The following is a 27843-nucleotide window of genomic DNA, read 5'->3' on the forward strand; positions in this document are numbered from 1 at the left end:
ATCTACACAACCATCCAGGAGGATCAAGGCAGAATTTGCCACGTGAGCTGATCAAACTCCAAATACAAAAATGGATATTCAAGACTAACTAGTTATAATTTGCAGTTAAAATAATAAGCAAAAATTTAACCCTCACTAAGCTTTTTGTTGTGGGAAAACATTTCAAATACACCTCTTACCGGTCTTTCATGTTCAAGAATTGATGATTTCCCCGGCTCGTATTCAAAAATACTTCTTGGTTCAGAACGGAATTTGCGGGTATCTACTTTTCTGTCAGGAGGATCCCAGTCATTTCTAAATAAGAAATATAAACAGTTGAGTGGGATTGTCTTTTCCATCAACACTGCAGCTCTGTAAAAGGCATAAAGGCATATACAGATGTCAGAAGTTACACTGCACCATACAATTTTCATGAATAGAATATTAAGACAGAGGCATAACCCTCAAGGGAAGGAATTATGAATTAGGCAAACCTTAGCCTCCCTAACTTACTCCATGTGTCTATGCCTGTGTCTGCACTAGCCTTTTTCTTTCCTACTATTGCTAACACTGGTGCAGTTTTACCGGTGATAGCAATAGTGGGGATGCTAGTGTAATGTTTGTTCCACAGTAAATCTGAAATTTATATAGAGGTTTTTAAGCATTTGAAAGGTACATTAAAAGCAGTAAACATTACTAAATCTCCTTACAATATTATTATAGATATTGATTCAATTATTGATACACATTTCCCATCACTGCTGTTCCATATGTCATAGCAATGGTGGGAGTGGTAATGTAGACAGGACACAGCCAGTATTTTTACCACTGTATTGGGTGTACTAGCTCTGAGCAGGTTGAAATGACACGTGGTTAAAATGCTGGTGGCCATCAGAAGTATTTATTTGATCATACACAAATCCAGTAAAACTTAAAGCAACGTTAATTGTGTAGGTAACGCTAAATGCTTTAGTCACTGGACAAAGCTTTCATAAATACATACTGATTAAATTATATAGTTAGCAAAATGTTTCATGCTTGATAACTTCAGGAACAATATTTAAAGAAAATAGTACAATGGATGCTCTGTATGCTGATCTGTAGCTGTATTCTCTCACTTGTTTGTGTCCAGATACACTGTTCAGCTGGAAGTTTGCTTAATCAAATAAATGATCATTTCAGTTAAACTTTATAAGCTCTTCAGGTTAGGCACCTTGAGTGCAATTCTGGTCCTACTTATTCAATGGCAGGTAACTTCAATAGAACCAAGATTTCATCCATTATCTTCATAACTATAAATTGCCTAGCAGCTTGTTGGTGCTATCCACTAAAATCACTTGTATTCTGTTTTAATTAGTTTCTTATATTGCATCTCTCACCATAATATCACAACACTTATTTGGACTACATTTCATTTGTGGTTGTCACCTAGTTGTTATAATGGCAGGAACTTTCATTTCCGGGCAGTTTTTGGCATCACTAGCCTTACTGTATTTAGGATGACTGCAGCCTACATGTCTTTTTAATTAGAAATGTGGCAAATGGCCCACCAGTAACTCATGGGGGAGAGTCGCTGGTAATTGCTGCATGTGTTCATAGTAAGAACTAGCAAATTCTGGTAAGTTACGTCAGCCTATGTTACATCATATGATGTGACATAGCTTGAAGTGACCTAACATTAAGCAAAGCACGTCACGTTTTATCATGTGCTTAAAAAAAAAATCTATACAGTAGCTTTTCTGTTGAAAGTGCACAGCACGGGTATATTTGTAGGAGCAAGTGCTAGGATACAGATATCTCTGCTGTTAGATTGCTGTACTTTTTAAGCAAAGTAAAACCATTTTGTTCACTTACCATAATTTCTTCCCACCTAAAATATAAAGTTTCAGAGCAGAAAACTGAAATTATGCCTACCACGAATGAATGAGAATACAGAACTGTTCTGTACAGGCCACATTTTATTCAAAATAACTCAGAGACTTTAATTTTTAAAGACAAAAATGTCATTCAAATTTAGATTCATACTCATTTTACTTCATTTACAATGTTTAGCCCTTAATCCCTTATGTGCTGTGACTTCTTGTGTCTGACTGATAATGTGAAACATACCATATCTTGCCTACCAGCTCCAAAGATGTGATGCATGTGGACCCTAAACCCTCTTAGGGGAGGGTTTAAATGCTTTCATTTCATAGACAATTAAAAATATCCTAGTCGCAAGAAAGACTCACTCTTTTAATGCTGGTGCCATGGCTGTCTGGGCATTACAGTGGTCATGAGTACACAAAGCTAAAGACTTCAGAATTCCCCAATCTAGAGAACTTGGTTTTCTTCTGTCAGTCTCATCATCCAGCAGATTAAAATAGATAAAATGGCTGGAATGGTTTCCTCCAGGCAGAATGAATTGCAGGAGACCTTGGTTCCTGGCTCCTAAAAGGATCTTCACTCTATCTGGCCAGATGGCAGGACTATCACCACAACTCCAGAATTTGGGTAGAGGTAAGCAGTTCTACATTTCTGTATGGCATGCTAACAAAAGCCTACACTGTAATCACTAGTACAGGTTCTTATCTTGCCCTGACCAACCAGACCATGGCAACAGCCATCAAGCTTAAACTTGGGAAAAACTAAGGCCCTAAGGTACAGAAGACAGACAGGAATGCAAAAGTAATTTATTTTCACCGGATATAAGACATTTCTTAAAAGAGAAACCAAACCAATTAAACTTGAACCCAAGTGCTTAGTCCTGAGTGGTTCATTCGAGCTGTTAGAATCATTATTATATGATCTTAGCATATTAGACTATTATGAGATTAAAATATATTACATTCCACTCCTTGCTCACATTGATAGAGTAAAACAAATTAGTTATCTTTTGGAATGAATTTATATACAGATATTTTGAAAAGCTGCAATGATAGGATCAGTTGGTTGAATGTTCAAAAGCTCTTAATTTTCTTTTCCTAAAATACATTCTATAGATTACTAAGAGATTTTTTGTTTGATTGCTATTTTCAAATTCAGTGTCTGATAAAGTTTATTATTCATTGCATAGCATTCCTTTTATAGATTTAAAAGACATTTCCTGCTATCAACAAGACAGAATGGGCCAAATTCTGCTCTCATCTATATGGTGCATCCAAGATACTGGAAGCTGCATCCATAACTTGGAGCAGAATTTGGCCCATTTTGTTTTCTTAAAACGCACTGCTGTTAATATTTAGAAATAGTTAATGTAAAACTGGATTTTGAACTAGTACCTGTAAATTTCTAGGGTCTGCATGTATGAAAATAAAAAGTTTGCTCCAGCACTGGAACTTGTAATTGCAATAAACAGTACAGCACTTTTCATTTAATCTGATCTCCTTTGACTAAAGGCATAGGGGATTCTTTCCTGAACTAACAGGATTTAGCTCTTGGCAGGCTGAGTATTAATTCCAACAGTAGGATTTGTGCTACTGCAGCAAGAGAGGCAGGAAAATGGGGAGAAAATGCCCAAGTCTCTTCAATCAGAAACCCTTCTTCTCCTTCAAAAGAAGAGACAGGGAAGTGGGAGGAGGATATGGAATTTTCCTCATCATGTCTCCAAAGATGTGCCACACAAACATCTCAGATGGGGCTGGTCCACTTACTGTACTGTGTTACAATTTTGCTTGCAATTTGCAAAATCACTTACATCCTGCTCTCTGCTAGGTGGTTTCATAAAAGGGCTTTCTATATGTTTACGTGGGGAAAAAAAAAACACCCCACAGCAGCAAGTCTCAGAGCTTGGGTCTACAGATTTGGGTTCCCACAGCTTGTGCTATGGGGCTTAAAAATAGCCCTGTAGACATCTGGGCTTGGCTGGAGCTCTGAGTCCCACCCATCTCACCTGGTTTCAGAACCCACCCTCTAGCCTGAATGGGAACATCTACACAGCTATTTTTAATGCTGCAATGTGAGCCTGGTGAGCCAGAGTCTGTAGACCCAGGCTCTTAGACTTGCCACCACTGGTGATTTTTTGGAGGGCAGATGTACCCAAGATCTCAAACTACTTTTATGCATCAGCACAAAGTCATAGTGAGAAATGGTCATTGCAGCCTGGATCATTCTGAAATACAGGAGGCAGGATAGTCCCATGGAAAAGACTGGATGTTCAATATGCTTTACAAGGTATCATTGGCATGAGACTTCCTAGGCTCCTTAAGTACCAGTGCCAGGCAAGACAGCTTCAAGTACAATGCCCACACTGAATCAATAATATCATTTAATATCTGAATGCCCATTGAGTTTTCATAAGAAAACTTGTTTTCATAAGAACATAAGAATGACCATACTGGGTCAGACCAATGGTCCATCTAGTCCAGTGACCTGCCTTCTGACAGTGGCCAATGCCAGGTGCTTCATAGGGAATGAACAGAAAGCAGCAGTTTATCAAATGATCTATGCCCTGTTGTCCAGTCCCAGCTTCTGGCAGTCAGAGGTTTAGAGCATGGGGCTATGTCCATGATCATCATGGCTAATAGCCACTGATGGATCTATCCTCCATGAATTTATCTAATTCTTTTTTGAACCCTGTTATAGTTTTGGCCTTCACAACATCCCCTGGCACCAAGTTCCACAGGTTGACTGGGCGTTGTGTGAAGAAATATTTCGTTATGTTTGTTTTAAAGCTACTGTCCATTAATTTCATCGGGTGACCCCTGGTTCTTGTGTTGTGTGAAGGGGTAAATAACACTTCCTTATTCAATTTGTAATACCATTAATGATTTCATAGACCTCTACCATATACCTCCTTAGTTATCTCTTTTCTAAGATGAACAGTTCTAGTCATTTAATCTCTCCTCATATAAAAGCAGTTCCATACCCCTAATAATTTTTGTTGCCCTTCTCTGTACTTTTTTCAATTCTAATACATCTTTTTTGAGATAGGGCAACCAGATCTGCTAACTGTATTAAAGGTGTGGGCGTACCATGGATTTATAGTGACATTATGATATTTTCTGTCTTATTGGTTCCTAACATTATTAGCTTTTTTGACTGCCGCTGCACATTGAACAGAAGTTTTCAGAGAACTATCCACAATGAATCCAAGATCTCTTTCCTGAGTGATAACAGGTAATTTAGACTCCATCATTTTGTATGTATAGTTGGGATTATGTTTTCCCAATATTTCCCGGTATTACTTTGCATTTATCAACACTGAATTTCATCTGCAATATTTTTGCCCAGTCACCTAGTTTTGAGATCCCTTTCTAATTCTTCACAGTCACAGTCCACCGTTTGGACTTAACTATATATATTTATTTTGTATCATCTGCAAACTTTGACACCTCTAGAGCGTTTTTTAAAAACCAGCCTTACATTAGCTATCCTCTAGTCATCTGGTACAGAGGCAATATGTAAACTATCACAGTTAGCAGTTCTGCAATTTCATATTTGATTTCCTTCAGAACTCTTGGGTGACTAACATCTGGACTGGTGACTTATTACAGTTTAATTTATCAATTTTTTCCAAAACCTCTTCTCTTGACACCTCAGTCAGTTCCTCAAATGTGTTACCTAAAAAGAATGGCTTAAGTGTGGGAATATAAAAATAGGCAATATTTAATCATCTCCCTTCATGTGATGTAACTGAATGGGACTCTTTTTCATTTGACTATTTTTCTTCAATTCCTGCCTGTATTTTATCAACTTCTATCCAGTCCTCTCTAGTAGGATACAGAATATGCCCTTTAATAAATCCCCTCCTAAGAGTGTGTCTGTTTGATTCATGTGATCCTCCACACCAGTCAGCTTTCTCCAAGCTGTCTACAACCTTTTTAATTTTACATGCCAATAATCTGGTTCCATTTTGGTTTAGGTGGAGCCCATCTTTCCAGTACAGGCTGCTCCTTTCCAAAAAGGTTCCACAGTTCCTAATAAATCTAAATCCCTTCTCCAAACACCATCATCTCACCCACATATTGAAACCCCGCAGTTCTTCTGCCTGTCTAACTGGCCCTGCAGGTGGAACTGGAAATGTTTCAGAGAATGCTACCATGGAGGTCCTGGACTTTAATCTCTTACCTAGTAGACTAAACTTGGCTTCCAGAACCTCTATCCTCCTTTTCCTATGTCATTGGTACCTACATGTACCACGACCACCGACACCTACCCTGCACTATATATAAGTCTTTCTATATATCTCAAGAGGACTGCAACCTTCACATCTGCCAGGCAATTCACCATGCAGTTCTCCCGGTGATCACAAACCCAACTCTCTCATGCTACTTCTACATCCATTAATTTTATTAGTTGATTATAATGTTGTATTTACTATAGACTGTTTCCCCCTCCCAGTAAATCTGCTTACTTTTCGGATGTAGACCTCTCTCTTGGACGAAGTGGTGGGACTGGAGGTGGTATATGTGGAGGAGGTATCGGGGAAGAGACCTTAAAGGCATCAGTGCCATTGTCAGAAATGCTTTTAGACAATGGTCTGTATGTCTGTGTCTTTGCAGCAGGGTGTGACTGAGCGGGAAGGGATGGGCTGTAACTACCTAAAATAAAATAGAACACAGAAACAACCAAAATGCATCTCAGTAAAATACCAAACATTCATTTAACAAATCTGGGACAGCAAAACCTTGTAAGTTTTAGAAACACATTGGTGAGTATTGTGTGCATTTTCAAATAATTATTATAGATCTATATATGGCCCCTCTTCCCTGCCTTACCCCACAAAGGCTCAGGACATTTCATGGGAATTAAACACAAGCTGGGGGGAGATGGTGTCTGAGGTGCAGCTCATGGCAATTAACTGCAACCTCTTATTAGTCCCCCAGAACTGTCCTGCCCTCAGCTGTTATTGGTGTCATAGGCTGAGAAGGAAAAAGAAATAGACACACCTTTTTCATTCTTTTTAATGAATGTTCTTTGGGTTTGTATGTAAGAGCATCTCTACGTAATTAGATCTGTGGACAATTACCCAGACAAATTTCTTATTTAAGCTCTCAAGAGTCCATTTGGGTCATGAATCTTGGATATACACACATGTTCTTGATAACACACAAAATATCAGCATGGGAGCCCCATTGAAAGCAATATGAAAATTTAAAGATCTCTTAAAAGTGCTTTTTGCATAATACACAATACTTTGTATTGTACATTTCATTCACATGATAAGGAGTTTTTGTTCTAGTAAAATATCACTGCAGTATGATTTCTTTCTTCTGAAAGATTTGAAATTTATACATCTGTCATAAGAATAATATTTTACTTTTTTAGTGCTAAATAATGTGAATTCAGTATGAAAAATTAAGATCACAAAATAGAAGCATCATAACTAGGTTTTCTTAATGTAGTATAATCTAAAAATATGGCAATTGTATACAACATACTGCACAATGTTTATCTTCGCCTGTATATGTAATTACACTTAACACTTTCATACTGCACTTTACTCTTTAGTTTAATATTCAAGGGTCAAACTATACACTATCATTAGTGAAAATAAATATAACTTAGTCAGAGATTACAACATTGCAGTATATCCCATCTGCATTGAGAGGACCACATCTGCAGTACATGTCTGATTAATTCTGTAGTAAGAAATAAACCAAAATGAGGCTTTGCCACATTTGGTGAATGAAGACACAAACGGAGATCAAAAAGAAAGATGACATTTGATGACAACCTTAATAAGAGCAGGCCTGAATGGTTAGCTACCATTGCTGCTCGCTGACACTAACAAAAGATTCATTAGAAGTGAGGGAATAACTCCTACCAGTATTATATGCATATGCAGCATTATATATGTCTGTGCCATCATCTATAAAGAGAAATATATATGTTACAGTAGTGCACTAGCTGTCAGTATATCATAACAAGCAGCTTTGTCTTTGCAAATACAAACAGAAGATTAGTAGGCAATCAGCTCTCAGCCCTCGTGTACATGTTTTCTGGAATTTGTCTTTGCCCTTTACACTTATCATGGGCTATTTTTATCATCCTATTCTGAGTGGCATATTGTTGCCATGATACCCAGATTGCAGAGTTAGTGGTTCACGCCAAATTGTGAGTTATACTCATTCTTTTCTATTCAACCCTCATCTCCTACCAGCCATTCCCTCTCCTGTCTTTTTTTCCTTATTAGAGGACAGTAACCTATCATTCCTACTACGAAAATCAACTTCTTACATCTAGCAATGTTGTCCAGTGGCTAGAGCAGGGGACGGGAGACATCATTTTGGTGTTTTTCCATTCTTGATTCTGCCATTGATGTCATGTATGACCATAAGCAAATCAACCTAGCTACATCAATTTTCCCATCAGTAAAATTGGAATAATATGAACTCCCTCCCTCACTGAGGTATAATGAAGCATAATTATTGTCGTAAAGTGCCTTGACATCCTTGGATGAAAGGGAGAATAAGCAAAAATATATTATTAGTCTTACTGATAATCATGTCAGAGGTTCCTTTCCTTCAAAAAATAATTTATTTACAAATTAATAGGAGGAGAGAGGAAAATAAGTAGGGGCAGTGTATTTCCTCATTCAGTAGGCTTCATTGTCCTAGCACACAGGGGCTCTGTAACAGAAGGTAGCAATGACCACCCTGCACCCAGCCAAATCCTGGTCACTCAGACTGAAGATGGGTACAGGTAAAGTTTCTTGCTACTCAGAACATCTCACTGACTTCTTGTGCTGTATATGATCAGATATGGGCTTTTATCCTTTATTTTTTGTTAGTAATAAAAATAAGTCCATCAGAAAAGTATGTAGCCTTTTGCTGGAAAAGCACTTCTGCTGTAATAACATTTATCACATCAACTTAGCTTGGAGAAATTCCCATAAGCTTTATTATGATCAGCGAGCAAGCCACCAGAATGCAGGGAAAGTGCCTTTCTTAATGCCACTAAGAGTTATGTAACAAACAGAAAAATGTATACTTACCAGGCTTGTGAACCATATGGATTTGCTTGAACATTGTCTTATACCAATCCTTTGGCCGGTCAACTGTCTGAATAAAATACAGTTTACAACAATTAGCTAAAGAAACAAAAAGATCAGTGGTGACACATTACAGCAAATTCATCCCTGCTGTAATTCCACTGACTTGTAAAGAGATTCTGCAGGGATGACTTTGGCCCATTGTGGTCAGTTCCTTATTGATCCCTCACACACACTTGCTCATTCACTGTACAGCTGCAAGGTTTCCTATGAATCTTTGACTCAGCCCTAAATATCTTTCAGAGTTTGGAATCTGCTCTTGGATACAAAGACAGTATTTAAGAATATAGGAATTGCCATACGGGATCAGTGGTCCATCTATTTAATGCCCTGCCTCTGACAGTGGCCAGTACCACATGCTTTTATAGGTAAGACCCTATCAAATTCACAACCGTGAAAAACGCATCATGGACCGTGAAATCTGGTCTCCCCTGTGCAATCTTGTCTTTTGTGAACGTCTACCTTATCCTATAAAGATTTCACTGGTGTTTCTCAAAGTGGGGGTCCTGACCCAAAAGGGGATGACAGGGGGGTTGCGAGGTTTTTGTAGGAGTATTGCAGCATTGCCACCCTTTTGCGCTGCCTTTAGAGCTGGGTGGCCAGAGAGTGACAGCTGCTGGCCAGGTGCCCAGCTCTGAAGGCAGCGCTCTGCCAGCAGCAGTGCAGAAGTAAGGGTGGCAATACTATATTATCCTTACTTCTGCGATGCTGCTGGGGACGGCGCTGCCTTTGGAGCTGGGCTACCGACCAGCAGCCACTACTCTCTGGCAGCCCAGTTTTAAAGGCAGCGGAGCCACCACTAGCATCACAGAAGTAAAGGTGGCAATATCGTGACCCCCCTACAATAACCTTGTGAACCCCACCACCACAAACCCCTTTTAGGTCAGGACCCCTACAGTTACAAAACTGTGAAATTTCAGATTTAAATATCTGAAATAATGAAATTTACAATTTTAAAAATCCTATGACCACAAAATTAACCAAAATGGACGATGAATTTGTTAGGGCTCTATTTATAGGAAAGTGCAAGAAACCTAACAGTAGGCAATTACCTGCCCACAGGAAACATTTCTTCCTAACTCCAGGCAGTTAGTGATGAACATGAAATTATCTTAAAATAAAATTGCTATTGAATGCAGCTGTAGAAATTTTCATTACCTGTATAAATGTCTTTTTTTAATGCTACTAGGAATTTGACCTTCATGACATCTTGTGGCAATGAGTTCCATATGTTACTATTTTTACATAATGCATAATTGTTTCCTTTTATCAGTTTTACATTTGTTGCCTTTTAATTTGATTGAATTTTTCCTGGTCCTTGTATCAGGAGAAAGGATAAGCAGGAGCATTCAATTTACCTTCTGAATACTACTCATTATTTGGTATACCTCTGTGACGTTTCCTCTGGAAACTGAATAGTCCCAGTGTTTTCAATCTTTTTTCTTATGGAAATTTCTCCAGGCCTCTAACTATTTTCACCATCCATCTTTGAACCCCTTCTATTTCTGCAATATCTTTTTTGAGATAGGATGACCAGAACTGAAACAGTTTTGTGGGTGAGGAGAGAACACTGATTTATATAATAGCAAAAAAATATTTTCAAGATTATTTTCTATCCTGTTCTTTTTATATCCTAGCATTTTGTTTGCTTTTGGTGACCATTGCTGAGCAGCGAGCAGAGCTTTTTATTCTGATGTCCGCAATGAAGCCCACATTGTTAGATGAGTGGTGATAATCAATGTAACGCCTCACAATACATACAAAAAGTTCAATATATACCTTGCAATGAGCATTACTTTGCATTTGCCATTGTTGAATTTTATCTGCTATCATGGAACCCATTCACATTCACCTGCTGAAGTTCCCAGGGGCGGCTCCAGGCACTAGCACCCCAAGTGTGTGCCTGGGGCGGCAAGCCACAGGGGGTGCTCTGCTGGTCACCGTGAGGGCGGCAGGTAGGTTGCCTTCGGCGGCATGCCTGCAGAGGGTCCACTGGTCCTGCGGCTTTGGCGGACCTCCCGCAGGCTGCCGCCGAATTCGCGGGACCGGGGACCTCCTGCAGGCAAGCCGCCGGAGGCCTAGAGCTGCCCCTGGAAGTACCCCAAAGTCTTCTCTAGTCCAAATTAACCTACAGAATTTGGATATCTGAATATTTATCACCTCACTGTTCACCATGTTTTCTAAGTCACTAATAAATATTTTAAACAGCAGTTTGCTTATCTATGTTAAAAGAGGCACTTTTTTTGTTGTTTTAAATGCTCCTTGCTACAGTCATTACCTTATATTTAACTCTTCTATTTTGTTAACCCCTAAAACTGCACTTTGAGGAGCTATCATTGTAATAACTGGACAGAAACTGCTCCCTGTCAAAAAACTTGTCTGCAAGACTTTTTGTGAAAAAAATATTAGGTCTCACAAAATTGCTAATTTATGGCATAAAATACCACTGTATACAATAGGCCAAATCAATCTCTCCAGCTTTTGATTTGGAGATGAAAAGAGCAAACACTCAACTGAAAAGGCCAGAAATCTGTTGGAGGGAAAGGAGTTGACCCTAAGCTGCAGTAACTTCTGCCCTACCTCTGAGTGCAGGGAGTTTATCTGGCCTGAGATTTGGGCTGGTTGGTTTGCATGGAGTGGAGATGCTCAAGGAAAAGCTGCTCGGTGTGGCATTATCCTCCCTCCAATCCCCATCTGCAAACTCACAGAGATGAATTCTGATCTTCTTAACATTAATTTCCAAGGGTTGGTTGTGTCTCTGTACTTGCAAGACTGTAGGGAGGGATAATTGAGCTTGATTTATGAAGAAGCCATTGGATCCATGCTACCAATGTCTCCCTGCTTGTGATGGGCCAGAAATGATCCTCCAACTGAGTTTGGATGTGTGGTGGTGAAAATCTATGGGAATTAATGCAGAAGTGTCAACATTAATCCTTATGGTTATGTCCTCACAGTTTGCCAGAGAATGAAGGTGCATAGATGTCTCCAGGCCCAATTCCCTTGCTAACAGTCACATCCCCTCCAAATCTATGGAAATCCAATCATGCAGAATACATGCGGAGAGGCTTTCATGGGGCCAGCGGACCAGAGGGGTGGGGGAGGGAAGCATGATATCATTAAGTTTCAGTTCTCCTCTCCCAAACATATTTTTGTACTTGAGCAGTAGTACTTGGGAGACTCTATAATCATCTTCAGTGTTGTAACAATCCATCAGAAAGTGCACAATTAAAGCAGGCATCTATGATTCTCAGTGGAGCTTTTTTCATTTTGCCCTACATTCTATTTCACATACAAAGCAACCCATAATTAAACAGTGCTTTGTGTTAAAATGTTTCCTAATTAACAGTGGGTAAAATCCATTAAAAGAAATCAGTTCTAGCTGGAATGTTACATCATCGCAAAAGGAAAAGAAATCTGGTCAGACTGCATTTTGTTATTTACACACAAAAGAAAGGCCTCTTTAGTATTCAGAATAATTTTATAGTTAACTGTGAAACAATTATTTTGGATACTGTAGTTAAAAAATATGCAGTCACACTACATTTTAGTGACTTTTTTCTTGGTTAGATCCATAATAATGGTATTTAAATCTAGCGATGTCTAGTACAGTACTTTAATTTCTGCTTGTGGATACAGTTGATACTGCACATATAATATTTATTACTGTATTTAGGAAAATAGCCTAATTCACTTACTGCTTGATTTAAAAGTTCTGTTTCTTACTGACACAGAATAATTGCATTTTGTGTTTGTAAGTTCTTATTCCCAAATATTGATATTTTATAGAAGCAGAAGAAACAGATTTCCAACAACATAGCTAATGCTCAAATTTGAGGACATACATGATTAGATTCTTACAGCTCTCTTGTTTTTCCTCATCTTTGTAAAGATTCAAAGGCTTAGCAATAACACAGCATAGATACTATTTTGCGTCCAATCTAGCTGGAAAATTTGAAAACTGGATTAGAATCACAGCTGACAATTTGACTGAAAACTCTTCTGAGACAGAGTTCCAATGTAATCATTTACTTCCAAAGTCCAATTTTTCTGTCCTGACACTTCAAAGTGCCTGGGGCTATTATACTGATAGTTTGGTTGTATTGCAAGGGTCTGAGTGCCAGACTTTGGCTTACCCCCATGCTTCCTGGTTTGGCAGGGGCTGAAATACTATTGAGGCAACAAGCTCAGATGCTGGGAGTAAGGAGAGCTTTGCAATGACTGCTTCCAGTTTGAGAGACAGAAATGTTAAGGATGGATTTTGAAGACAGCTCCAGCCAGCCTCTCTTGGCAGGACAGCACTGAGCTCTGAGGACTGGGGGCATAAAGGAAAAACGGGAGGAGATCATCAGCGCTGCATGCTGCAAAAAGAGTTTGTTTCTAAACCCTCATTTGAGAGCCTCTCTTTGTGCAGCACAGTGTCTCAATATGCAATAGTTATGTTATTTACAATGAAGTGCAGTGGCTGAGCGGTCAAGGTGCTTGATTACAATCCTGGAGAATGTGGGTTCAAACGCACACTGAACGATCCTCAAGTTCACCCAGCTACAAAATGGATACCTGATCCAAAGGCTTAGAGAGATCAGGTGGATGAGATAATATCTTTTATTGGACAACTTCTAACCATAGGGTTAAGGAAGTCAAAGACGGCTGGATGCAAGGCTAGTCACATAACTCCCTTGTGTACTGTTAGCTATGGAAACAGATACAGATGTGCATTAAACCATGTCAGCGTGATGAGCCATCTGTGGCTTGGGACAGACCTTTTTAATGTTATCTGCTACTCTGGAACTCACGTGTACTGCACTCTGCAGGCAGCTGTCTTTTTAATCTGTACAAGAAACTTTGAAACTTTCATTGTATTGCTGAGATGAGCTGAACTGAAACACCCAAGTCCCTCCAACAGAAGACTAAAGGGTGAGCTGGATATTTGGGTGCCCAATGACCCTTGGAAAACAGAGCAACTGCTACTCTCCTGTTTTCCCTTGCTCATCGAAAATGCTGCTGTGGCACTTCTGTATGTTCCTGGATGGTGCTACATTTTTGAGGGATGGGATGGTGCAGCATGTTTGCTGACAACACCATCGCCTTTCACTCTCTCACTGCTGGGATATGCTCAGATCTACATATCAGCCTCACTTTGTTTAAAGTGTATGCTCAGATCAAGACCTTGAGAACTGAAACTGGGAGGTGTGAGGGAAGTGGCAACACACAAACACACACACACACACACACACACACACACACACACACACACACACACACACACTCTCTCTCTCTCTCACTTGGTATATTCCTAACAGACCATAACTTTTAACTCACTCTGGTCATGAGACTCATTTACATAACAGTAATATTACAAGCTGCACAAGGTTTTGATGCAGCAGCACAGACCTGAAAAGAAAGCAATCCCAAACTGGAAAAAAAAACATCCTAATGGCATACATGAGTTTCAGAGAAAATCTTAAGAGACTGACACTATCCCAGATCTGGAAGTTAAATACTCTGTTGGCAGCTTGCCAGCCATATTAAATACACTTGGGGGATTTCAGTTATACTCTTATATAACTAATATCCACCCTACGGAATCAATCTGCTATTCTTAAAAAAGCACAACAAAACAATAACTTCCTATACAAAAGGCAGGGAATGGGAAGCTATAGCTTAGTTCTAATGCGAGTTATTCATTTTTTAAAAGCTTTCTATTGCATAATTTGTATATGACAAAATCAAAGGAAAGGAAAGCAAGAAATGCTAGAGTTTCCTCCCCTCACCTTATTCAAAGTATCCCAGTCTTACCACTTATTCTGAAATCTTTCCTATTGCTTTTCTCCATCAATTCCTGTTTCCCCCCTAATTTTTCATTCCAGTGAAGCAGCTCTTGGCAATTACACAGCCCCATATGTCGGTGTTGGCAGGCAAAGTTTATCCAACAGCTGCTACATCCTTGCACCTCACAAAGATTTCACCTGCAAGGGCTCTGCTGCTTTCATCCTGGCTCCCACTCTTCTTACTCTCGCCGTCTAGCACAACACCTCTCCTCCGGCCAGGAAGGCCAGTGAGCTGCTCCTTCGTAGACTCACTGCTACTGTCTGGACCAGCCAGAAGGGGCTGCCCTGACAGCAGCATGGAAAGAATGCTTCAGCATAGAAAAAACAAAACCCTTCAGTCTGACATCCTGGGACTGCTCAGTGACTAGTGGCAAGTCATCAAAACCAGACTAATCACAATGAGAGGGTTTCCATGCTGCTCATTTAAATATCATGAAAAAGCATGGAGGGTCAGTGATGCATTTCATTGGGATAGCAGTCAAACAGGTTATTATTGAAACAGGTCTGTTAATTTCAATACAGTAGCCATGGGAAAAAATAGGCACCTGAGCTTTATTTGCTAATGGGAAAAATTATCAAATTTTGTAGGTTTAGAATGACAAGACAGACAGTAAATGAAATTACAGCATAACACCACAAAGGCCAGGGAAAATAATAGAAACAAGAATGAAACAGCAGTTCTGACTATATATAATTAAAACTAGAACTATGGAGTTGCCCAGTTATGCTTCCTGAAACACACAGTATTATATTCATGAGCCCTCTGATTACACATGCTCTATTCCACATTATATAAGACTGGAAGAATGAAAAACCCATTACCAACAATCAGTTCATTGTCTGAGTTCTCTTTCTGTCACTCTCTCTCTCTTACACACACACAAACACACACTCCCTGGCATTTCCTACCGTTCTAATTGCTGTTGGGATTCCAGATTCATCTACTGGGCCAATCCCTGCATAATGTGGTGCTCTAATGACTGTGACTTTCTTCTCTTCCTCTGAAGATCTACAGATTGGTATTGTACTGGGAATGGTGCTGCTGCCAACAGACTGACCATACTGTGAGTATGTCTCTGTGGAGTCTGTAAAGATAATGCGACAGAATGTTGTATAACGATAGAATAATCATACTTAGCACTTATAGCACGCTTTACATTTTCAAAGTGCTGGACAAACATTAAAGGAAATTTGATAACCACATATATACAGAATACCTGATAATACTACACGTTAGCCCGGGGTTTAGTAGGATTTCCACTGCAAAACCTTCTACTTCAGGAGTTACACATATGTGGATTATTTTATTAACCTCTGTGCTGAGCTCAAAATCTCTCAGGTTAAGAGAGACTTAAAGAAAACGTACAACATTTGAAAACTAAATTTGCTTTTCTGCTTTTAAGGTCTGGCTGAGGGAAGAGAGACAAAACACACAGACAAACAAAAGTCTTAACAAAGCTAGTGGAATAGACACTTTTTTCCTGTAAACTAGACTTGCCACTTTGCCATCCATACTACGAACGAGTGCTCTGTGGTAATGTGAACTCTTCTGCTCCCAGAAGCATGGAAGAGTTGAAATCTATTTCTATTCTACGTGTAGTAATGAATTTAATCAAACATTCCACAGAGATTTTCAGTACATATGTTGATTCCTGCTTTTATGCTGTGAGAGTGTTACCCAGGAAACTCCCTTTAACGTTACCAGTTTTGGAACTTGGATGAATTATGAGGTCTATTATGTATTTTACAGATTCTTTTCATCCTTACATTTATATTAGTACCTTTATTTAAATAGCTTTATATGATTAATATGCCATGTGCACATCAATAACTCTGCCTCTCCCTGTAGCAGGCATGCCAATGGGCCACCTACATTTATTGAGGTTAAAACTGCAGGCTACTATGGGTTTTTGGTGCGGAGGATAATTTTGCAATTTCCTCCCCAACTCTTCTTTTAATTATTGAAATTAATACTAGCTACTACTACCTACCTCTAAAATTCACAGCAAGTCATTAACAAAAAGACACAATGTTAAGATGCTGGGACATGCCATATGAAGCTGTGTACTGTCATAAGGTGATGTGTTTAGATGTAATCTTGCATACAGAAGAAACATAATAAGATTCTCTAGTCATTCAGGCAACAGATTTCAGTGGCTAATTAGTGGGCAGTTATGACTATCTAAGCATGGTTTGCAACAGCAGGTACTGTACTACCCACGTTTCTGCTGCAAGATGGCTGAAATTAGGCATAAAGCTAGATTTCTGGCACTGCTGGTGGAGACTATGATTTCCCTCAAATGCAATAGGTGTTACAGTCTTTAATGTTTAACTAGAAGAATTGTGATATAACGCAGCAAAGGAGACTGTGATGATTTGCAGCTCTGAGTGTAATGTGAATATTTTCTCTCCCTGTTTATTGGAAGGAATTTGGATTTAACACAACCTGATGCTAAATTTAGAAAACTTTTGAAATCCGATCTTACGCTCCTTGCAGGGCCCAATCTACTGGCATCAAAGGGTTTTTGAGTGTACAAGGAATGTGAGATCTAGCCATTGTTTTGTAAGTCACAGAAACTCAGAATCACCCTGAGATAATGCTCATAAATATCATATTCAAAAAGGACCGGGTAGGGACAATTTCCGAAGCATAGTTAATAAAGACTCAGATCTCTAAATCAGAGATCAGGTGTTTTTAAATGAACCTGTATTTTTGTCTGTGCAGATACACGTGCTCAGTTTTTGCTCTTATCACTTGTACACAGATAATATACCATTTATACAATTCATAGATTTCAAAGTGAGAAGGGACAATTTTGGTCATCTGATCTGACGACCTGTGTAACACAGGAGCAAACTCATTATGCATATTCAAATGTTTTTGTGCATATAGATTCTGAGTATGCAAATGTTGATGAGAAAACTGGAAAACCCACGTGATTGCCCATACAAAGATTAATGGAGAGACATTATGTTAGGTCTTATATGTGCTTTTTTGAAAACAGAAATCATTTTAACTATATTCCATGGGGCAGAGATCTTGTCCTTATATGTTTGTAAAGTGTGATTTATTCTTATGACCCTCTAAAGAATGTATATGAAATTTTATTTGGCAATGCTTTAAACTTTTAAAATCTCAGGACCTCACAATCTGTGAGGAGATGACTTCCACTGCAAACTGAGGGACCAGTCACTCAGCACCATGCAAAACTGGACCCTAATGCCTTAATGAGGTTAAGAAACACCTAAGAGGATTTTGATCCACATTCAGGAATATCTGAAAGTCATGCAGTTTTAATCTATGATTTCACTCTCAATCTAACTAGTGGAATGACTGCAAGAGGTCATTCACATATGTAAAAGAATCTTGCTTTAAAGTAATAAGACTGTAGTAAATCCAGTTTAGGAAAGTTATTGTGTCTAACAATAAATTGTGTTGTTGCTTGTAATTTTCCCAAAGTACATGACTACATAATACCTTTATTTATGTGGAATGCTCTGTTACTGCTTGCAGTCCTTGCCCCATAAATCAGAACATGTTGCATGATGTATAAAGTAAACATTATGTGAAAGGCTTACCCATCTTCCTGCCATGCTGCATGATAATGTTTGAATTGAGTGAAGCTGGTGGAGAGTAAGCTGAAGAAGGGGAAAAAGGCCTTTGAAAGTGACTCATTGGACTGGCAGCAGTGCCAGAGTTCCCATTCACTGTTATCTGGGCCTGAGAGAAACAAAACAATATCCCATTAAAGTACGCACAAAGTTCTCTGAATACCTTCGCAAATAAAGGGTGATGTAAGACCATCAACCACATGACAATGCCCAGTTGTCAGGTACTTAGCTGCAACAGGAATCAGTATTCACTGAAATACAAAACTCATCACAGGAGTGCAATGTGCTCCGTATGAATCTCTATCTCCCCCTTTGTCCTTATAAAGGTCTTGTATGAAGAATACTGGAGTCATGGGAAGGGGACAGAAGGACCATAGTCAAGGCAGCAGGATGAGCCGCATAAAAAATATCTGCATGGATCTGTCATTAGTATAAAATGAAGGTGGAAGTAAAATTTCATCGTGTAACAAAGGCTGCCTTAGATCACTCACTTTAAAGGGACACTTCATTCCAGATACTTAGCTCCGGCTGACATTAATGGAACTGTGTGTACAGACTGAAGAGGAAAGGACATAGTCAGCTGAAACATCTTTGGAAGGTGGCACCTAGCACATGGGCAACTGTGAGATGCTTGAGTCTAATGCATATTATAGCAAAAAAAGGGGTATCAATGTGTCTGGTAAACAAAAATGGAGAAAGCAGTACAACAACAGATTCTGTTGACAGAAGGTTTCTCTAACGCGAGGTGTCCTATCCCCCCTGCACCACATGGCTTTAGATCTCCACAGCTGGGCTGCCACACCACAGTTGGAGAGTTCTACAAAGATTATAGAGTGGAGAATCTGAGAAGATAAATCCATTTTTAATATCCAGTCATTATTTTCATTTTAAAAAGATGGCAAGGAAGCAATTTTCTCTCTTTTTCCATGCAATTATTTTTAAAACTCTAAACAAAATTGTGAGCATTAAAAACTCCTTTGTCTAGTTTTGTATAATAAAAGAGAACAATTGAAGAATGGATTTATGTTATACACCGCTACCCCACTATAACATAGCCCGATATAACACAGGTTCGCATATAGCATGGTAGCAGTGGGGCTCCAGCAGCGCTTTAAAGGGTCCAGAGCTCTGGCTGCTGCAGGAAGCCCAGGGCCCTTTAAATCACCGCTGGAGCCCTGCCACCACTACCCTGGGGCTCTGGAAGTGGGGCTCGGGCAGAGCTTTAAAGGGTCCGGGGCTCCGGCTGCTGCAGGGAGCCCTGGGCCCTTTAAATCACCACCGGAGTCCTGCTGCTGCTACCTCAGGGTTGTGGCAGTGGGGCTTAAAGGGCTTAGGCTCCCCACAGCAGCCAGAGCCCGGAGCTCTTTACATCACCACCGGAGCCCTGCCGCTACTACCCTGGGGCTACGGCAGCAGGGCTCTGCCACGATTTAAAGGGCCTAGGGCTCCCTGCGGCTGGCGCCCTGGGCTCTTTAAATCACTGCTGCAGCCCTGCCACCGCTACCCCAATATAATGGCGTTTCACTTATAATGCAGTAGGGATTTTTGGCTCTCCACGACCGCGTTATATCAGGGTAGCGGTGTGCTTTTGTTGAAAGCTGTAGTTATGAAATGTGAAGGTAAAGGTGTGAAGAAGAAAAGCAAAGAACAAGAAGCCTCAGTTTTAAAAAGAATGTACATTATTGCTAGACTCTTTATAAATGAAATGTGGTTCACTCTCTTCTGCGGTATAAGAAGTGATAGGCTTCACTCCTGTAGTTTAAGAAATGGGTATTTTGGGGATGGGGAATTTTAGGCTTGTTTTTACATCTCACACCCCCATACCTCCTACCACCTCAATAGGAATTGCAGTTGTGTAAGAAAAAGAAGATCTAGCTCCTACGTATATGTCATCAGAACTCCTGAATGCATTCATTTTATGGATATCTTTTAGAGGTGAATTGAGTAGGTATTTGAACTTAAGGTTGTGCCAATGTGTCCATTAGAGCTTGCCTGCTCAGATCTGTTCCTTTAGAAATGCAGGAACAAACATTTAAACAGATTTTTTTTTAAAGATGCATTTATTTATTGTAAATGTTTGCTGCTAAATTCTTTAAAAATAGTTACAATGAAATAACACAAATAAAGGTCTGATTTTCAAAATATCAAAATCCTAGTGCACGTGTGTGCATGCTTAATTTGAACTCACAACTGTCACATTTATTCACAAACATCAGGGGTTTACACATGCAACTGTCCAGTAGGGTGTCTGCCCCTTTACTGTCAGTTGTCAGGCCCCAACTGGCTGCGATGACTATTACACATTCTAGTATCACGTGCATGGCATTGTGTTTTAAAAAGAACCTGAATATGGTCACTGGGATATAGGCTTTCATCACTTTACGGAAATGCTATCTATCAAAAATGTCTACAGACCCAGCAAATTGTAGCCCAACTCCTGACAGGACACTTGAGCAATAGTATTTCACATTGGTGCTTCATGCCATTCACTGGCTCTTGATAGGACTTCACATTCAGGCTAAGATCCTACAACCGAGCTACTGAAGAGCTGTCTCGCTCTATATAACCCTCCAAAAATACTTCTAGCCATAGGAACACAAGATCTGGATGAGCCCAGGGAGACTATTTCAGGAGCTAGAAAATGGTTCTTTTCAGCTGAGGCCTATTGGATGTGAGGCACCTTCCTTGTTCCTAAAACCAGAGTGAGCCCAATCTCTCCTCTTATAGAACTAAATGCAACTATCTCTTTGAGAAGACCTGTTCCTAATAGCAAAGGGTATGCACACATGCACATGCCTACAAACACCTACACCATACACTCTTCATAAGATTTTCTTCCTTTGGTTGGAGGAACAGAATTAACAGATCATTTGTGGATTGGAAAAAATTATTCCTTTACATTTCTCAATTAGACACTTAGGTTCTACAGTGATGGACACTTTACAAATGCCTGTGTCAGACAGTGAGATAAAACAGATTGGACAGATGCCTCAATACTATTTGTACTCAGATATTATGATAGGGGGCTTATTTAGCCAGACAGACATCAGGAATGACTGTACATGACCGACATAAAAATGTGACATACTTGTTCCATTGTTACCAAGGAAGGTGATTGCCTTGCTGACATGAAACATCAAATCAGCAAGACTATTGGTGTTGTGGAAGCTCTCTGGAAGCCTCTGTGGCATCAACACCACATATCAACTTGGATAAGATGTGTATCTATCAAACAGCACTAGCTTCTGTCCTTTTGTATGGTTCTGAAACGTAGGCCACTGCAGAGATGCAAATGGGCCAGCTGGACATTTTCAGAATGAAACAGTAATGATGTATTGAAGACATACGGTGGTTTCATTACATTATGAATGAGGATGTCAGGCTTTGGACCAACCAGTTTCCAATGTCTTCCCAGGCGACTCAATGCCAGCTCAGACAGTTTGGGCATCTGTTTCATATGTAGGAGTTCATACCACCCGCCAGCTTTATACATTTGATCCAGAGAGAGGACATTGCATATGCTGGAGGGATGGCATGGCTTCCTTCCTTGCCCGCCTCAGCCTTAATATAGAGCAGGCTGCAATGCTGGCAGGAAACCAGGCTTACTGGAAAAGGGTGATCTGAAGTATACACTCCAACAGCAGAAGAATGAATGAATAAATTGTTCTTTAGTGCTAGAAATGTTACAGGATATTAATATTTGCTTACATCCCTCAGCTAGAACTACTTGCTAGTGATTAACAGAATTTTCCTTTGAGCAAATACAATGTGAACATTACCATTGCTATTGGGCTTCAGCATCTGATGCATTTTATACCCATGAGAGGGCTTGTTTTTTAAAAGCTAGCTGTGAGAAGTTGCCAGTCAACAGTGCTCTGCCCTCAGAATCACTGAGTAACCAATGATGCTTTTTCGGATATGATGCTTGTATTTTAGGGCCCAGTCCTGAGTGGTGTTGTGTGCCCTTATCTCCCATTTAAATCAAAATTTGTGTATGCTGTCTGGTAAATTTTAGATTTTGTTCTCATACGTATTTTTTAAAGAAGGGTGAAAAAGGCAGAGAAAACAACCAATTTGTCACCAAAATACAGAGGTAGCTGGGGCCTGCTAGAATCCCATATTCCAAACTTATCTCAAAATTATACCTTTTCTCACTCTCACCCAGTTCACTCTTTGCCCCATTACACTACACCTGGGCCCTCCTTGTGGAAGAGCTTTCTACTTCTGTTGACTGGGAGCCAAACTACCTAGGTGCAGGAACCTCCCAACCAGGGACAGGGCAGAAGGCTGAACATCTCTTCACCCCTCCCACCCTGAGCCAGGCACCTGCATTAACTCTTACGTTCAGTAGGAGCAGCTGCCTTCAATTCCCACTCAGAACAGCTGAGATGGAGCCAGGTGGGACAGGAGCTACCTGCTGATTCTTAGAGAGAGCCAGCAAAAGGAGAGAAGACTTAATTACAGAGGTCTGAGCAGCTGGAGAGGTGTTGTGCAGCAGTACTATAGCCAACCCCAGCATCCAGGACATTGGCTAGGACTGAAAATACTCAGGATCAATTCCCCAAGCCTGGGATAGTCTTAGCTAAACTGGGTTTTTAGCAGCTACGGTAAGATACAACTCCTCTCATACATGTCACTTACGATTTCTTGTGTTTTCATATTTTAAAACTACATAAACAAAAAAGAATCTGTGAAAAGAACTTTAAAGAGAAATCTTTATAACAGGATTAAACCTGAGAGCAAATTTGCAAAGCTGTTTACTTTGCCAGTTATTCTCTGTATTTTTTATTACAATTCCAAATATGAGCACTTGAATAAGAGCTTTGCTTTACAACTTGTCTCTTGCCTCAGGTTTTCACAAAGACCTAAATCAGTGGCTAAAGCAGGGGTTGGCAACCTCTGGCACGCGGCTCTCCAGGGTAAGCACCCTGGAGGGCTGGGCCAGTTTGTTCACCTGCCATGTCAGCAGGTTCAGCTAATCGCAGCTCTCACTGGCCGTGGTTCGCCGCTCCAGGCCAATGGGGGTGGTGGGAAGCCATGGGCAGCACATCCCTCAGCCTGCGCCGCTTCCCGCAGTCCCCATTGGCCTGGAGCGGTGAACCGCAGCCAGTGGGGGCCGCAATCAGCTGAGTCTGCTGACGTGGCAGGTGAACAAACTGGCCCAGCCCTCCAGGGTGCTTACCCTGGCAAGCCGCGTGCCAGAGGTTGCCGACTCCTGGGCTAAAGCAATAGTTCTAATTTAGCATTGTGTTTGCTGCAAGTTTGTGTGGTGAGAGTTGGTCCATATTTAAATAAAATTACCTTTGAAAATGATTAGCAAAATAGGCAAAGAATAGTTATTAATAAAGGAAGAAATTCTCTATTTATAACTATATGGTCATCATTAAATGGCCAGTCATTATCAATAGAAACTACTCTCTGGTGTCTGAGGTACTAGTTTTTCACTGTACTTTGAATACAAATACAAATACAAAAATAACTGTGGTATCTGCTGGCTAATATGGACTTTATAACATTGACCACTTTAGACTTAGTGAATGGAGGAACAGGTTCAAGTAAGATATACAGTGGTCATTATGAATGTCTGCTTTGCCAACAGTAGCTGTACACTGGTGTTTGAGATATCACAGCTTTTCACTACATGTAGAATAGGAAATAACTGTGCTTTCTCAGAGACCGTTTTGTGGTAATGTTGAGTAAATGCTGAACAGACTGGGACTGGACACAGCAGCTGTCAGAGAGCTACAAAACTTCTTGTAAACTGTCGGATGGTGTAAGACCATCCAGTCCCTACTGTTCCTCCAGTGATCATCTCCTCCATGAAAGAAAAGCAATCACTCTTGAGCAGGTTAGTGTCCCCACTTCGGGGGATGGAGTCACTGCCAGAACACCCATGCCTGCCACCAACCTTCCAATCAACTTCCCAGCTCCTGGAAACATTTGCAGTCATCTAACCCTTTTCAATAGGTGGAGAAAAGGGGAGGAGGGAAGGTTTGTAACAGAAGCAGTGGTTCCTTGTAATCTCAGTAGTGGCTCCTTGCAGCAGCCCCCTCTCCATGTGGGGCTCCCAGACTGGTTCTTCTTTATGTCCTTCAGAGGGATGCTCCTTCTTCCCCTTTCCCCATTAGGGATGAGTAATTTTTGTTGGCAGTTAAAAGGACAGATGGCACTGAAAAGATGTCTATCCATCTGGCCTCATGCTAACAAAGATGACTTTGGCTAAGGGTGGAAGTGGCTGCCAGATCACAGATCTCCACGAGGGGAAATTGGCCAAAAAAGAAGAGGTGGTAGGGCCAGCAAAAAAAACAGATCATGATCTTTTTAACATACCAACACAAATACTGTTGTTTGCACACAGATAATGTAGGCACCTGACATTCTCCTGAATTGGCTGGTTAAAGCCTGTGTTGATGCTGTTTTATCTGTGCATTGTCTAATCTTTGCTTACAACTAGGAGGCAGTACACAGATTTGTAGTTCCAATGCTTTGAATTTTTTTTTGTTTCATGGGTGAGAATTACTGGTTTTACTTGACATGCCCATAATTTTGTCACATAATATAAAAAACATTCAGCACAGCGAACCTCTACTCTTCGAAGTAATTATTTGCAACTTTGGGGTAAAAACGTTCTTAAAAAGACATATTTTAGTTTTAAAGTTACATTTATAGTAAGTTAAAATTTGCTGTTGTTACTACATGTAAATGATAAAACAAAATCTTTGATCAAAGTTATAAATATGGCAAGGTTATGATGCAGTAGAGCTCTGGTCTCAGCTTAGCATCATGTCATCAGAGAACCCCCACAAAGAATATTTAGTTTTGTAATTCAGTGATCTGTTATTTAATTGAAATATGGGACCAATTCTGACTCACCTTAATCATAAATGCAGTTCCCTTGAAGTAAACAGAAGTACTCAGATGGGTAAAGTGAGCAGAATTTGACCCATATTCTATATCTTTTAATCTATAAATATATATAAATATACGTATACTATACATTCTATTTAAACACATATGTATTTAGACTTGGTTATTTTCCTTGAGTCACCCAGAGAAAGTGCAGCCCTGAACAAACAACAGAATTCCTAGGATCCAAATCTAAGATTATTTATACAGTTCATTCCTGTAAAACAACTGTGCTTAAGAAGGAGAACTGTTAGTTAGAGGAGATAAAACAGAAACGGCTTCATGCAGTCAGTGGTCATGGCTAGCAGAAGACAAGGTTGTGTTAAGTATTCTCATCAACCCTATTAATATGAATCTATGAGGTATATTAATGCCTGACATATGTACCTCAATGATAGCTGAAAGCTGGTTTTCAGCCTCTCTCAAAATTCAACCTATGCATTCTTTTTGTATGGCAACTAATTAAATATTTTAAAGTAGATCAGCTTAAATTCCTCAGTCTGCTTTTCTTTAACATATTTGGACTAAGTGATAAAAGTGAAACTGGCCATTAGTTGTAAACAAACTGTTCACTATATCTTAGTTGAAATTAGAGTTGCACAACACATTGCACAATTTTGAATAGCTTTACAGAATCTGTTATTACTGTAGTAAATTATTGTAATAAAACATATAACCAGACTCTGCAGAACCTAAACAAACAACTGACACCATGCTCACATGAGTAATGGGATAACAGACAAGAATGAGTTCTTTTCCCCTTTGGTAACCTGGCTGAACAAACAGGAGGAAAAAGGAAGGATAATTACATGAGAAGTGGCAGCAGTGGTGGTTAAGGTGGTGCCATTTGACACAGCAGACATCTGGCTCAAGGTTGGGGAAGGTGTTTCAGAACAGTCAGTAGTATCATAGTTACAAGTCTGCAGCTCATCTAGAATGGCTGTGGAAGACTCACTCACTGTGCGAGAGGAGTACTCACTCATGGCAGAGTCTGTGATTACAGAGGCTGTTTCGTTCCTGTGGATAGTATTTTCAGGAGCTAGGAAAGGGTATTTATATGAAAAATGTGAGAGGGCCAGGGTTTTATAAAAGCGTGAAGGCAAAAAATCATCAAGCGTTGGCAAAATAAATGATGCTAGGTGGGTGCCACTGTCTGGTGAGAAAGAGGTTCTGTTAACTGGTACCACGGAAGGAGGAGGCAGTGAAGAAACTTCTGTTGCTGTTTGTCTGTGTGTCTGTGAAGCATTTACCTCCATCACATTGGCAGTTATTTTCTGGTTTCCAAGCTGAGTTATGAGAAAAAAAATAAGAAAAGAAAACATATTACCAAATTAATAAAAACTTTCCCTTTGCCTTTTGCTTTGTGTAGGCAAGCTGCAAAACACATGCTTTTAGCTGTCCTAGGAAGTTCACATTCACATGGATTAAGAAATAAATCAACCACATTCTATATTAAAGAAGGAAAACATGAAGGAAATGAACCTGTCAAGTATTATTGGAAGCAAAAGCCAGTAACCAGAGTGTGCTACGATGAATATTCATAATGTGTTCCATAATTTCAGTTGAGATTTGAATAGGATCACACTTATATACATTGGAAAGTGTCACTGTTAATTAATCAGCTTGTTTGATTATCATAAAAGGCATCTTTCCTCCTTTGCAAATAATAAAGGTTTCCATCAGATCTTTTTGAAACAGGATATAATATGGATTAAAAGTGGATAGAATTAATTCAAACACTAATATCAAACATTCACATTAGTTGTGAGAAATGGATTGTGGAGTTTTTTCTTCTTGGAACCCATTTTTTTTTCCACTGCCTCATTGCCAAAAATAAATTTTGATAGTCCTTGAATATCAACCCTGGAGGCACCCTGTAAGCCTACTGGAGCACCACATGTATGAAGGAAAAAAGCCCAGTTGTTAGGATTATCTGGTTTAAATGTGAGATGAAGCAAGAGGGAGGGTGAAAGAGAGTTGGATAGGGAAGGTTTAATATCAAAACAAATATATTGCTAGGCTGGCTACAAAATTATAGTGGTGGTGTTCTTAAGAAAACAAGGGAATATCTTTAAATGACAGTGCTTCTGAAAATTTGCCACACACGTGATGAGCTTTGTTTTCTGACAATTGGTAACAGAAACAACATATTGGTCTTGAACTAATCCAGAAACTCACATTTTGTACCAGCTTCTCCCCTCTCAATTAAAGGTGCATGAAAATCATACTGTCAACAATCCCTTGTTAAGCAAGCCTCTCCATGCTGTTTGCCAACCACACATTTTCTATAAGTTAGTGACTTATTGTATGTCAAACAAACATTTTTTAAAAATGCTGCTGTTTTCAGCACTAATGATTTCATTTCTCAGAGAGCTAAGGAACTGCTGAATCACTCTAGAGAAGAGATGTGGAGGATATCCAAACAATATAAATTTTAGGACAATATTATACCATACACTGATTACCATGAAAAAATAATCAACAGTGACCACACTGTTGTCAGAGATACCACAGTTATTTCCTATCTACAGGCATCTGTAACTC

The 27843-nt window shown here is 39.7% G+C and overlaps 1 protein-coding gene across 2 annotated transcripts in view; it reads right to left on the reverse strand.

Annotated features, from left to right (window-relative positions):
* The window catches only part of SORBS2 (sorbin and SH3 domain containing 2), a 240325-nt gene that overhangs the window by 69261 nt on the left and 143221 nt on the right, over nt 1-27843 (reverse strand). Inside the window, exons 7-13 of one of the 2 annotated variants that reach the window (XM_050947268.1) lie at nt 26109-26585; nt 18361-18502; nt 15691-15866; nt 8897-8963; nt 7727-7771; nt 6314-6500; nt 180-294 (exon numbers count right to left, since the gene is read on the reverse strand). In XM_050947268.1, coding sequence (XP_050803225.1) covers nt 180-294; nt 6314-6500; nt 7727-7771; nt 8897-8963; nt 15691-15866; nt 18361-18502; nt 26109-26585 — 1209 coding nt within the window. Of the gene's footprint in view, nt 1-179; nt 295-6313; nt 6501-7726; nt 7772-8896; nt 8964-14919; nt 15027-15690; nt 15867-18360; nt 18503-26108; nt 26586-27843 lie in introns of those variants that run through there. The other variant, XM_050947269.1, reaches the window with a different exon arrangement.

This window comes from Gopherus flavomarginatus, chromosome 3 (assembly GCF_025201925.1).
Source record: "Gopherus flavomarginatus isolate rGopFla2 chromosome 3, rGopFla2.mat.asm, whole genome shotgun sequence".
Lineage (NCBI taxonomy): Eukaryota > Metazoa > Chordata > Testudines > Testudinidae > Gopherus > Gopherus flavomarginatus.